The sequence below is a fragment of the Cornus florida genome, unplaced genomic scaffold, assembly GCF_030987335.1.
Source record: "Cornus florida cultivar Cherokee Brave unplaced genomic scaffold, ASM3098733v1 CherokeeBrave_3.0.0_Hap2_Chr11, whole genome shotgun sequence".
NCBI lineage: Eukaryota > Viridiplantae > Streptophyta > Magnoliopsida > Cornales > Cornaceae > Cornus > Cornus florida.
In genome coordinates, this window is record NW_026775581.1 from 127609790 (window position 1) to 127624444 (window position 14655).

At 37.5% G+C, this 14655-nt stretch overlaps 1 protein-coding gene across 1 annotated transcript; it reads left to right on the forward strand.

The window, feature by feature from the left end:
* The first annotated feature begins 356 nt into the window (after positions 1-356).
* On the forward strand, positions 357-2219 carry LOC132284885 (AAA-ATPase At3g50940-like). Its single transcript, XM_059787023.1, has 2 exons — positions 357-1352; positions 1436-2219. The coding sequence occupies exons 1-2, from the start codon at positions 363-365 to the stop codon at positions 1916-1918; spliced, it is 1473 nt and encodes a 490-aa protein (XP_059643006.1). The 5' UTR covers positions 357-362; the 3' UTR covers positions 1919-2219.
* Positions 2220-14655: the final 12436 nt, after the last annotated feature.

Consider the following 14655-nt stretch of genomic DNA (forward strand, 5'->3'; position numbering starts at 1 on the left):
ATAAGAATACCTTCTTACCGAAAAAAAAATATTGAAACAAAAAAAGGTTACAAGGATGCAGAGGCTGAGTCTTCCGGGTATCATCGATGAAGTTTCATCTAAACCTTTTTAAGATCACACAAGAGGCCCGTTTTCACTTGCTCTTCCCAAATCCCAAGACAACGGTGGATCAAACTCCATAAGCAATACACTAGCAAAGCCAACGAAACTTCATATGGGGATTTATATAGTTTCATTGCATCTTCCCCTCTTTTTCCTTGTTGCATCTCTCTCTCCCTATAGTCTTTGGGCATGGTGTCTATATAAATAGAGTGAGTCTCCAAGACGAGAAAGGCCAAATTCACTTATTTCTATTTCCAACCATGTTTTCCCTGTCAGAAATGTCCTCAGCCATGTCCAATCTGTTATCGGCCTGCGCCTCATTGGCTGGTTCGCTGGTGCTGATTCGTACCTTGGCCAAAGAAATCCCGGACCCTGTTTGGTCTTACCTCGATTCAGGCATTCGCTACCTCTTCACACCAAACTCAAATCAACAAACCATCGTCATCGACCAGCATTGCTGCGGATTCTCCTTCTCCCCCAACCAAATCTATGATGCCGCCGAGATATACCTCCGCGACAAGATCAGCCCCTCCACCAAACGATTCAAAGTCACCCAGCCACCCAAACAGAAGAATCTCAACGTCGCTATCGAAAAGTCACAAGAATTGTTCGACAAGTACGAAAACATCAATCTCAAATGGAGATTGGTCACGGTCGACTCCCAATCCCAATTACTCGTTGGTCAACCCGCTGTTGAAAAGCGATCCTTGGAGCTCCGTTTCCACAAGAAGTTCAAAGATAGAGTACTCGACGACTACTTGCCTTCCGTTTTGAAAAAAAGCAAGGAAATCAAGGACGGGAATAAGGTAGTGAAACTTTATACCCCGAGCGGCGGTCAAGTTCCTGGTCTCGGAGGAGGAGCTTGGGGATCGATCATTCTGGACCATCCGGCGACGTTCGATACGTTGGCAATGGAACAGGAGATGAAGAAAATGATAGTAGATGATTTGGACAGGTTCGTGAAGAGGGAAAAGTATTATAAGAAGGCAGGGAGGGCATGGAAGAGAGGGTACTTGTTGTACGGACCGCCGGGTACAGGAAAGTCGAGCTTGATTGCGGCTATGGCGAACCATCTCAAGTTTGATGTGTATGATTTGGATCTGACGATTCTGCGCTCCAATTCCACACTGAAGAGCATGCTGATGTCGACGACCAACCGGTCCATAATTGTGATTGAGGATATAGATTGCAATGTGGAGATGCAAGATCGCAAGATTCCCCGGTATGGGATGGATCCTGTTGACAAAGAGGTTGGTTGAAACATATATACTGCACTCAATACTTTTCATAATATTTTCTCCAACTTGTTGCTCCATGTGTGTTATTCCTGCAGTTGACACTGTCAGGTTTATTAAACTTAATAGATGGGCTGTTGTCCAGCTGCGGCGAAGAGCGGATCATTGTGTTCACCACCAACCACAAGGACGTGCTCGACCCTGCTCTATTGCGGCCTGGTCGCATGGATATGCACATTGAGATGTCATATTGTACTTTTCAAGGATTTAAGCAATTGGCCTCCAATTACCTTGACATCAAAGGTGATCACGGGCTCTTTGGCGAGATAGAGGGCCTCATAGAGAATGTAAAGGTCACCCCAGCTGAAGTTGCTGGAGAACTAATGAAGATTGAGGATCCCAATAATGCTCTTGATGGAGTTGTCAAATTCCTCAAGCGTAAGCATATGGAAGTCATGGAAAGCAAAATCAGTAATGTTGAAGCTCCTGAAGCAAAAAGGATGAAAGTTGATGGGAGTGAAAAGAAATCGCCGACAACAGGCAGAAAAAGGGGCGTTAAAGTCAGAAGTCGCAAGCGGTGAACTAAAAAATATATATGTATTTGTTAGTATTGCTTGGTAGAATAATTAAAATTCGAATCATAAAGTGTTGAAGTCTGGGTTTGAGTTTGTGCGGTTTCTTTAAGCCTTTTATAAAGAGTGAATTACTGAATTGTATTGTATAAGTAGGAAGGGACCTGGGCAGCGGCACGCATGTATCTGTGTTTAAATGTTTTTTTGATTGGTAGAATAATAAAATTGCATTTTACGATATTTTTGTGTTTGTGGGATAGGCAATATCAGATGAAGTAGAAGATGGGAAGAATGAAATTGATCCAATATTAACTTATTGTTGGAAACGGGGTATACAAAATAAAAACTTTGGATGAAATTTGGAATAGATTTCGCTAAGAATTTTTTGCGGATCTATAGACCAGCGCGTTACTCTTCACAAGGAGATGAACGTGGTATATTTACTTTCTCAAATCCGTTTCTGGGTGAATGAGAAATTAGATTCAAAGTGAGGTGTTTGAAAAACCTAAATGGAAAAAATGTTGAAACCAATTGAAGTTTAAATAAGTCAAGCTTGGGCTTGGATTTGGGCTTGGGCTTTGGCCTAATCGTAAAGTCCGAATTATTCCTTTTATTAAATAGAATTTTAGATTGGGCCTATTTTTGGGTTGGGCTTATTTAAATGGGTTTCACAAATGGGTGGGTTTTTTGGGTGGTTGGTTTTTTGAATTAAAAAAAAACTACTTTTTAGTTTTTATAAAGAGTTACAACTTTTAAATTAAAAAAAATAATTTTTTAGTTTTTCTAAAGGGTTACAGCTTTTAAATTAAAAAAACCACTTTTTAGTTTTTTCAAAGGGTTACACCTTTTTCCGAACTATCATAACCCGTGGTTGCACCCACCCGAAAAAGTACCTTACTACCTATAAATACCCCCCTTTGGATCATTTGCAAATTACACCAAATTCAGAAAATTCTTCTTCTTCCTTCTCTCTTTAGTCTGTGGGTTCGAGCCTTAGTATTTGGGTTCGAGCCTTAGTCAGTCACTCCGAGTCCGAGTTCGAGTCAGAGAGTACTACACCGAGCCGGTTCGCCTATTCCTTTGGTTTGCAGTGCTACTACCGAAGGAAGACAAGTCGTTGTATCCTGGGAGATAAACGCCACTGAGTCCGTAAGCACCATAACGGGGCGAATCTGCCTTAAGGACATAGAATCAAATTCTAACTTCGACTTTTAATCAGGTTCCTTTATTTATAATTTTTATTTTATTTTATTAAACTATACATTATAAGTAATTATATATATAGATTATTATTTTATAATATTTATATATATAAGCATTATATTATTTTATATTTACAGATAATATTTAAATAAATAATACTATAGTATATGGTATACTCAAATCGTATTTTTGGACAACAATCTTAAGACAGATTCATAGTATACTATAATTTAATTATTTAAATATTGTTGTATTTTATTTCTGTAAATTTGACTGTGATCTGTATATTTAATTTTAATCAGACAAATGGCAAGTATGAGTACTACTATGCCTAATGTTCTCGTCAGTCATGGGGAGAAGCCCGAAAAATTCAATGGGGCGGAGTTTAAAAGGTGGCAACAAAAAATGATGTTCTACCTTACAACTCTGAATCTAAGCAAGTATCTAACTGAGACTGTGTGATACCCCTCGGATCCGAGACACGGGTTGATCAGGCCCAGGCCCGAGCCCGAGAGAATATCAAACAATTAAAGTATTTATAATGAACACGGAATACAAAATGAATTAAGAAATGAAATTAAAGCTGAAAAGAACTAAAAACAGAATTTGCAAAATATTATAATTATCAAAATCCATCAAACCTAAACTCCATCAGTTTACAACTCGGGAATCCATCCATTGGACCCCTTATTTAAATTCTCCAAACGATACTGAAATAATAAAAACAAAATCCAAAGCTAACATAGAGAAAATTCCTACATAATCGGAGGAGTGAATAGCTGTATCTGCTCTGCACGTCCAAATTCTAACCCTGGAACTGACGAGCACCTGAAAAATAAAGAAGTGGGTCAGGCCCACATGCAAGTCCTGATCTACTACAATCCAAACAGTAATCCGATACGCAGATACATCCTAGGAAGACTCAACAATATCTAGAGTAGTCAATATATGTCTATAGTACACACTATAGGACGCTCGCTAGTCCAGTAGGTTTGTCTCAGCCTGAATAGAAGGCAACATGCGAATACGCACCCTAGGGTGGGCATGAGTACCTAGACCTACCAGGGAACAACACCTATGTCCAGTTATCCATCCTAGGCGATATACGCGCCCTAACCATGGTCCTGAGACTCAAGCTCATACCATGGCACATATAATAAATATATAAAGTCCATACTCCTCCTAATACATAGTACCATCCATCTGTGTGGTGGTCTGGTATATGTATATCCATCCGTCCTAAAACCATATTAAGTCATTAAACTATTTTGTTGACATGACACAAGTAGGTGATGAACTTAACTTATAGGGTTAATCCATACCTTAATCTAAAGTAGATAGGATTTAGTGTTTGACTAATCCATACCTAGTATGTCACCGTCCCATACCGGTACATACAATCCTCCAATTAACGAAGTTGACAAAAACAAAAATAAGTATTTATCAACCATGCTCCAGAATTAGCACAAATATAGTTTAACATGTATATAACCAACTTATGCATTCAATATAAGATTTAGAATCCCAATTACAGTCCGTTAAATTGATAGAGTAGAATTACACAATCTACCTCTCCAAACAGTACCATAACTGATGCAATGTAAAATAGATTTTAACACCAGTTGATCCCAACTAAGCATACATATAACTATACAACAGTATACTTATAACACAGCTACAAAACATGATTTATAAATCCAAGTCATGCAGAGAAATAAAATTCCAAAAATAGTAGACAATAGAAATTAATTTTCAAATCATCCACCCACGGGTTCACTGTTTAATCTTAGATTAATTCCATTCTTAGTTCCTATTTGTAATCATACTTCCCAACAGTTTTACAAGTCTTAAACATTAAATTACAACATCCAGTAGCCTTTAAATAATTTTAGAAAATCCAATTTTAGCCAAAAAGTCCCTAAAACTCAGTTCTGTGCGTTTTAAAATGGAGCAAGCTCTTTAAAAACTTTGAGCCTGCTCAAAACCATTTGGAGCCTGCTTTAGAAAACTTTTAGAGCTTGCTCTAAATCATTTAGAGCCGGCTCCAACTCTTTGGGAGCCGGCTCTAAGGGTTTTGGGAGCCTGCTCTCCCTCCCTTAGCAGCCGTTGTCCGTTCCAGTTTCGTTTTCTCTGATTCCGGTGATTACCAGAGCCTCTGTAACATGTTTTAATTTTTATTCTAGGTTCAATCCCAGTCCTAGGTACATATTTGAACCACTGATATTCAATGATAGCATGCATGGAACATAGGTTTAGAAGCAACGATCACAGAACCTTAGTCTGAAATTTTAAGCAACTCACAACAGATTAATTTGGTGACATTCAATACTGTGTTAATTACTTATACAAGGGTTCATTTAATGTCTCAGACTAATTCTCAAGCATAAATATATATTCACAACAAGAATTTAACACAAGATTCAAAAACAATCCGCAGCAAAATCAAGTAGCAGGAAAATCAACAATCTTTGCAAAGCAGTTAATTCACGAGAGTAAATGAAATTCATACATGCATATAAAACTTGTTATAAAGTTTATTTAAGTCCATTTTATCCTTGTTTTAATCCCTGGAGTCTTAACTAAGTATGCACAGAACACAGATTAAAGGGATAGAGTGGAACATAGACTTGCCCTTGAATTTCAGATTTGAAATTCTAATTCACCGTCTCTGTGTGATATGCTTGTATCCTACACTGTAGTTCCCCACTACCACGCTCCTTCCTCCTTGAGTTGCTTTGCTAATCACTCAAGTTCACTTCGTGTTTCCCTTAAATCTTTCTCTCTGTAACGTACGCAAACTCCCTCTCTGTTACTCTGTACCCATATATTTATAGAGTTATACCAAAACCCTAAATTAATTAAAGCCCTAACTAAATCCTAACCGGCCCATAGAAGTTAATTAAAACCTGTGTCGGCTAATACGTGAATATACAGAAAACACAATCCTACTTTAAACCAATTTAATTAAATAAACCCCATTATCAATTAAGTCAAATAAAACATCATAAAACAATTTAATTTAAAACAATGTAATAAAAGAAAACCAAACAATTGAATCAATTAAAATAAAACATCATAAAACAATTTAATTTAAAACAATGTAATAAAAGAAAAAAAAAACAAATTTAAATAACCATGGAAGAAACACACAATTAAAATAATTTAAATAAAAGATTAAACAATTAAATAAATGCCAGGACTATCCTTTAAAAATTAGGGGTATTACAGACTGCCCCAGTGTTAGATGAGGGTGAGACTGACATTACCAAGCTAGGAGCTGTTGATACATGGAAGCATGGAGACTTCCTATGCAAGAACTACATCCTCAATGGATTGGACAACACTTTATATGTGATACCCCTCGGATCCGACACACGGGTTGATCAGGCCCAGGCCCAAACCCGAAGGAATTTCAAACAATTAATATTTTATAATGAACACGGAATACAAAATAAACTAAGAAATGAAAATTAAAGCTGGAAGGAACTAAAAATAGAATCCGCAAAATATTATAATTATTAAAATCCATCAAACCCAAACTCCAAAACTCCATCAGTTTACAACTTGGGAATCCATCTCTAGTGGACCCCTATTAAACATCCAAACGGAAGATAGAACAACTGTAATAAACATCCAGAAATAAAACTATAGAGAGAGCCCTACATCGTCGGAAGAGTGAATAGAGACCTCTGCTCAGCACGAACACATCTAAGCCTGCAACTGTCGTGTACCTGAAAAATAGAAGTAGGTCAGGCCCACGCGCAAGTTCTATACTACTACAATCCAAACAGATGCCCGATACGCATGTACATCCTAAACAATTCAACAATAGCTAATAGTCTGTAAATATATATATAGTCACACTAAAGGACTCCCACTGGACTACAGGCCGGTCTCAACTTGAATAGAGGTAACATGCTAAAACGCACACGAAGTGGGCATATGTACCTATACCTAAATAGGGTACACCTCTAACCATCATAGCGAGCTACACATCCCGATGCATATACGCTCCCTAACCATCGGTCCTGAGGCTCAAGCTCATACCGAGGCACCATAACAGTACATATATAAAATCCATCCAAAATCCCTGGTATTGCCGCTCAACAAGTAGTTGCCATGACAATACAAATCCACGGGACTTAACTTTTAGTTAATCCCATCCTTATTCCAAGTAGGTGGGTAATGGTATTGTTTTAAACACCAAACCCATCCTTAGTATGCCACCGTCCCATACCCGTGCCTACTTTCCAATCCTCCAGTAGTCAAAAATACCAATAAACCAAGTATATATCAACTAAATTCCAACATCCAACATTCAATGTTAACAGTGATAAAATAAGCATTGATAAACAGGGTCACAGCAACAACATATACTTGCCCAGTTTAAGTTGTTCCCTTTAGTCTGATATAAAGACAGAATTAATTAAAACTTCCATTTAACACCTTACAAATGACATACAGATATGTAGGGTATGTATCACAAAATCCTAACCTCCACAGTTGATATTAACTGTGATAATGTAAGCATCAAAATAATATTCACAGTATGTATGTAGACATGCTCAAATTATAGTGTTCCACAAAACCGATCTAGTGTTAAACTCAAATCCTCCTAGTATTTAAGTTCCAACAGTTGCTATTACAGAAGTTAAGATAGCTATCATCTAGACCCATCCTTCCAATAATTTATACTAGCAGTGGTAAGGAAAAACGTGAACCACAGAACCACAATGCATCCACAAACATGCTTAGTCTAGGTTGAACAAGCATACAACACTACTGTAACTACCAGTTTCATAGCAAAACAGATATCATTTTAGTTTGGTTTAATCTTCATTAATCCTGAAATTATTTAAGAGTGCAAAGAGTATGAAGCCTAAGGGAAAGAGTAAGGATAGAATCTTGCCTCAGAAACTTTTGTTCAAAGTTTCAACGTCGTCTTCGTAAAAAAAGTCCCGGCGAGTTCCAAAACTCGGTTACTGTTCATGGGTACGAAACACTATACCCGAACTCAAAATCTAATCTTCACCGTTCAGATTGTGCGACACTGAGTCATGAACCTATCCTCCAAATTTCAGCTCGATTGGACCACGGACGAAGCAGGATCGGATGTTTGATGAAATCTGGGCAGAATGGAAAAAACCTGTGCGACCCAGTTACTGTTCACGAGTACGAATCACTGTTCCCGAGGTCAAACTATAATCTCCACCGTTCTGATTGTGCGTCACTGAGTCATGAACCTCTCCTCCAAAATTTAGCTTGATCGGACCACGGACGAAGCGGGATCGGATGTTTGATGAAATCTGGGCAGAATGGAAAAAACCTGTGCGACCCAGTTACTGTTCATGAGTACGAATCACTGTTCCCGAGGTCAAACTCTGATCTCCACCGTTCAGATTGTGCGTCACTGAGTCATGAACCTCTCCTCCAAAATTCAACTGGATCGGACCACGGACGAAGCAGGATCGGAGCTTTGATCAAACCTTGGCAGAATGTGAAAAACTGCGTTTTTCCTTCTCCACTTCCACAAAACGTGTGCTTTGTTAAAAAAAACCCTACACAGACGTCTACCTTATACTTATAGAGTTTTCCTAAACCCTAGGTTCATTTAAGTCCAACTCATAATCCTAACCGGCCCATCCAATTAACGTAGAAACCTACGACGGCTATAATATAAAACCCTAATTTAAACTGTAATTAAAACCCTAGTTAGATGTATTTACCTAATTACCCTATTCACCATTAAATACTTAACAAATAATCTAATTGAACAAAATAATAATTAATAAACCCAATTAAACCAAATAAGACACACATAAAATAAGACACACATAGAATAATTAAACCAATTACACTTAAACCATTAATGCCAATTAAATAATTAAAACACTAACAAGTAATTCCAATCAAATAACTAAAAATAAATATCATTTAAATAAATTAAATCATCACAAAAAAAAAAAAAAAATTAAGCACCTAATAATAAAAAAAAATAATGACACATAATCAAATAAAATGCACGTAAATAATAAATTAAATACCATTAAATATCTGGAATATCATTTTTTTAAAATTAGGGGTATTACATTCTTCCCCCCTAACAAAAGGAATTCCGTCCTCGAAATTCACTCTTACCTTCTTCCAAAATTTCAGGAAACCGTGAGCGAATGACATCCTCTCGTTCCCAAGTGGACTCAGACTCATTGTGATGACTCCACTGAACACGAACCAAAAGAATAACTTTATTACGAAGAATCTGATCTCGTCGGTCGACAATACGACACGGTGGCTCTAAATAAGTTGCATCCGGCTGCAACTCAATCTCCCCAACATCGATATGCTGATACCGATCCTCATCTCGAAGAAATTTCCGCAACATGGAAACATGAAACACGTTGTGGACGCGATCCAAAGTATCCGGAAGTGCCAACCGATAAGCAAAAGCTCCAATGCGATCCATAATCATGAATGGACCAACAAATCGCGGTGACAACTTCCCTTTCTTCCCAAAGCGCATAACACCCTTCATAGGAGACACTTTGAGTAGAACCTGATCCCCAACCTAAAACTCCAAAGCACGAGTACGACGATCAGCATAGCTCTTCTGCCTACTTTGGGCAATACGCATGCGATCTCGAATAAGAGCAGTTCCACTCAGTAATGAATAGAGCAGAAGGACTACCAACAGGTCGGCGACTGAGTGCATCCGCCACTACATTCGCTTTCCCTGGATGGTACTGTATAGAAAAATGATAGTCTTTTACAAACTCCAACCACCTGCGCTGTCTCATATTTAGCTCCCGCTGAGTGAACAAGTACTGCAGACTCTTGTGATCACTGAATAATCTGAATGACTCACCCAACAGATAATGCCTCCAAATACGCAAGGCAAAGACCACTGCTGCAACCTCCAAATCATGTGTTGGATAATTAAGCTCATGAGGCTTAAGTTTCGGAGATCCATAAGAAATCGGTCGCTCCTCCTGCATCAATACACATCTAAGACCCTGCAACGAAGCATCCGTGTAAACAAGATACTCTATCCCGCTCTGCGGAGTAGTCAGAACCGGTGCAGAAGTCAGCTTCCTTTTCAGCTCATCAAAAGCTCGCTGACAGTGTTCATCCCACACGAACTGTACACCCTTCTTGGTCAGATGAATGAGTGGTCCTGCTATCTTGGAGAACCCCTGGATGAATTTCCTGTAATATCCTGCCAGACCGAGAAAACTCCGAATCTCAGTAGGTGATGTAGGCTGTCCCCACTCAACTACCGCTGAAACCTTGGCCGGATCCACTGCTATCCCCTTTTCTGACACCACGTGACCCAGAAATTTCACCTCCCGCTGCCAAAATTCACACTTCTCGAACTTGGCATATAACTGGTGCTCACGAAGCGTCTGCAAGATTATGCGAAGATGTCTAGCATGATCGTCCTCCGACCGAGAATAGATCAAGATGTCATCAATAAAGACAATAACAAACTGATCCAAATAAGCCCGGAAGACTCTACTCATTAAGTCCATGAATACTGCAGGTGCATTAGTCGTCCCAAACGGCATAACTTGAAACTCATAAGAACCATATCGCGTGAGAAATGCTGTCTTAGGAACATCCTGCTCCCTGACCCTCAGCTGATGATACCCAGAACGCAGATCAATCTTGGAGAAATATGTGGCTCCCCTTAACTGATCAAACAAGTCATCAATCCTGGGCAAAGGATACTTGTTACGAATCGTAACCTCATTCAACTCCCTGTAATCTATATACAGACGAAGCAAACCATCATTCTTCTTCACAAACAGAACCGGTGCTCCCCAAGGTGATATACTCCTACAAATAAAACCCTGGCTGAGTAACTGTTGAATCTGATCCCTCAGCTCTCTCATCTCTACCGGTGCCATCCTATAGGGTGCCCTAGCAATAGGCGCAGTGCCTGGAGCTAAGTCTATCACAAAATCGATCTCGCGACTAGGTGACAACCCTGGAATCTCCTGAAATACATCCGGGAAATCCTTTACAATCGGTATGTTATCCAATGACACAGTAATCCCCTCCTCGTTTTCCTCCTCCACATGGAACAAATAGGTGCTACCGCCCCCTTTAAAACGTGGCATAGCTACTACATACATATCCTGACCAGGTATGGTAAAAATAATAGATCTATCAAAACAAACAACTTGGGCATGGTAGTGAGACAACCAATCCATCCCAAGTATTACATCATAAGTGTGCATGTCCAGGACCAATAGATTGGCTAGAAATCTGAGTCTGCCAATATCTAGTGTCACAGGCCCATCACTCTCATGTATAATAGCTGTATCACCCAATGGTGTAGAAATACCCTGAGGTCTAGTGCATACCCTCGTCCTCATCCCAGATAAAGCAACAAAAGTCCTAACTACAAATGAATGTGTAGCACCCGTATCAAATAAAGCACGTCCATGCAAACCATGAATAATAAACTTACCCTCAATAGTCTGAGGTGCCTGAACATCCTGTGGCATGGGGTTATACACCCTGCCATAGTGCAACTGCTGTGGTGTCTGTCCCTGAGTCTGCGGTAGTGCCGGTAAAGCCAGATGTGTCTGTCCCTGAATCCGTGGAACCTGTGGAGCTGGTAGAGGCACTGGCGCCCTCTGTCCCTGCTGCACATACTGTCTCTGTCCCTGTCCTTGTCCTACTTTAGGACACTGCCTGGTGGTATGACCATACTCTCCACAAGTGTAACAACTACCCTGGAAAGTACCAAATGGCCTCTTCTGTCGGTTAGCCTGTGGCTGACCCTGTCCTGCCTGTGGTCCCCCATTCTGTTACCTCTGAATATGTGATACCCCCTAATTTTGGAACACGGATTGATCAAGTCCGCGCACAAAATCGAGGGATATCAAAACAATTTAAGTATTTAACAAGCACAGAATACAAAGATGAATAATAAAGAATAAATAAACCGCTGAAGAAAACTAATAAATAAATATTACTTAATGATTCTCCAACAATTACAATTCAGAAATCCCATAACTCAAGGACCCCTTAAACATTATCCAATAATCCAATACTATTTAAAAGTACACAAGATGAATAGACGAATGACAGTCTCCCAGCTGCGGATCCTCAACCTCGAGACTGGAACCTCTAATAACCTGAAAACTAAATCGTGGGTTAAACCCTACGAGCAAGTTCACTCTACCAGGCCTCTGAAAACCAATAAGCAGATCATCTCTGATCAAAACCAAACCTAATAAAGTTTTAACTTTAATAAAGCACGATATACATGTCTATATATAATTATATATACTATACTAATCACATCCATTAATAGGTTTATTAAATTTCCATACCTATTAAATAATTATTAAAATAATATTCATACCTAGACCAATCTACCATTTCATTTTATAAAAACTCCTTTGACCTTAATCCCATCCTAGTCAGTTGTTTAATCATTTAAACAACAAATTATAATAAAAGAAATACTCTATTTAATCCCAACCCGATAATGATTTTAATTGTTTAAATCACATATCCAAAATCCAAGTTTTGACAAATCATCCACGTCTTCCCCAATATTATTTTATTAATGTAAAATAATACACTAACCAGTAAGTACTAAACTATTCTCATTTAAGAATATCTAACCTTAATCCAATCTATACATACAACAACTATAGATGATATTTTAATCATCTAACACATAACAACGTAATTATGCTTTGGCAAATCAACCATGCCATTGTAAATATTTTTATTTATATATTGGCAATTCAACCATGCCTCCATAAGTATATTTATTTATACATTGGCAATTCAACCATGCCTCCGTGTATGTATATTTATACATTGGCAATTCAACCATGCCTCCACAGGTATATTTATTCATACATTTAATTAGCAATTCATCCATGCTTTCCATATATGTATTCTATTCATACAAATATTTAGGTAATATATTTAATCATTTGACAATTCATCCATGCCCACACTTTAACCATGAATTAACTTTAAAATTAACAATACGCTAAATCATACATAGCCATCACATGCATATTATACGCATATTATTAATTTAACAACCAGCCTATTAAGATATGCCAAATAAGAATGATAATATTAATCATCTTAATGATTTATATATATATATACCTACACATATGTTATTTAATGTATTTATGTGTTTAACACCTTCTTTAATAATCCTTGATTATTTAAAATCAATATACATACATACATACATATATATATATTCATCCTTCCATACAACTCATAGACAAATTAAACTATATATACACATATATAAATAATTATATATATATATATATATATATACACTTCCTTCCATAACAAATTATTAATTTATTATATTTACCCAAATTAGTGCAACTAAATATGTCAGAAATAGTTTCCTTTAAATACTCCATACCGGTTTAAATAGTTTTCCGACACCGTCTCACTAAAACGTAAATATCTCTTATTAGGATAAGAATCTGATAATGAAATTGGTACCATTGGAAAGAGGACGAAAAATCCTTGAATTTGAGCTCAAGAACGACCCAATTTCGATTTAAGATGACTAAGTTATGACCGTTTTAATTTTATGTCACAAATAGGCAAAAATAATTGGCTGAGCTTAAACGCTACTGTGAGCGCGCCCACACTGGATTAGCTCACTTGAGCTCACACAAATGCACCCACACCAGATTAATCTTCTGTTGACCAAACCTAATCCATGGTCCAGATTCACATGCGCACCATACTTCAATGTACCGCGAAGCATTAGATCAATCCACTTATATCAAACTTTTTCAACAGCCTAGATTAGCAATCACACCATCATTCCATGCGCCATCCCACACTGGATTACAACCCTATACTTGCGCCAACTACCGACGTCTCCTCCTGTGCATATATGTCTAAATAATATATATATATATATATATATATATATATATATTTCCAATAAATATATAATGATAAATTCTAATAAATTACTAAAAATACCAGAAAAATATCAAAAAATTCCAGAAAATTTAAGAAAAATTCCAGAAATTTTAAAACACTAATTAACCTGTCTTGGGTCCAAATCCAGCATATCTGTTGATGTAAACAAAATATACAACACATATATACAACAATAAAAATCTAAAATTTTAAAAAAATAAAATATAATAATTCATATTTTAAATATTCCGTTCTAACCATCCTTTAATCAATAAATTTAACCTTAGATTTTACTATTCAAGGTGAAATCCTTATGAGTTCTAAGAGGAAAGTTAGAGAAGAACTCGCCTGAGGGTTTCAAAACGAAACCGAAGCTTCAAGCCTTGATTGCTTCCTCCAAATCCGACGTACTCTTTCTCTAACCCGGCCTCCTCTTTGTCGGCCTTCTCCTTCTCTCTTTCTCTTATTTTTCTAACGTGTAAATTTTTAAACCTTATGTGTATATTTATACATTAAAACCTAAATCCTATTCCAATTAGGACTACCTAATAAGATAATAACCGTTAAATAATATAATGTATATAAACATATATTATATTACACCC

Bases quoted from the DNA above. Each gene is read 5' to 3' on its own strand.
- LOC132284885 (XM_059787023.1), top strand. From the start codon at position 363: ATGTTTTCCCTGTCAGAAATGTCCTCAGCCATGTCCAATCTGTTATCG. The intron at 1,353-1,435 runs GTTGGTTGAAAC...TTATTCCTGCAG, and splicing joins TGGATCCTGTTGACAAAGAG to TTGACACTGTCAGGTTTATT.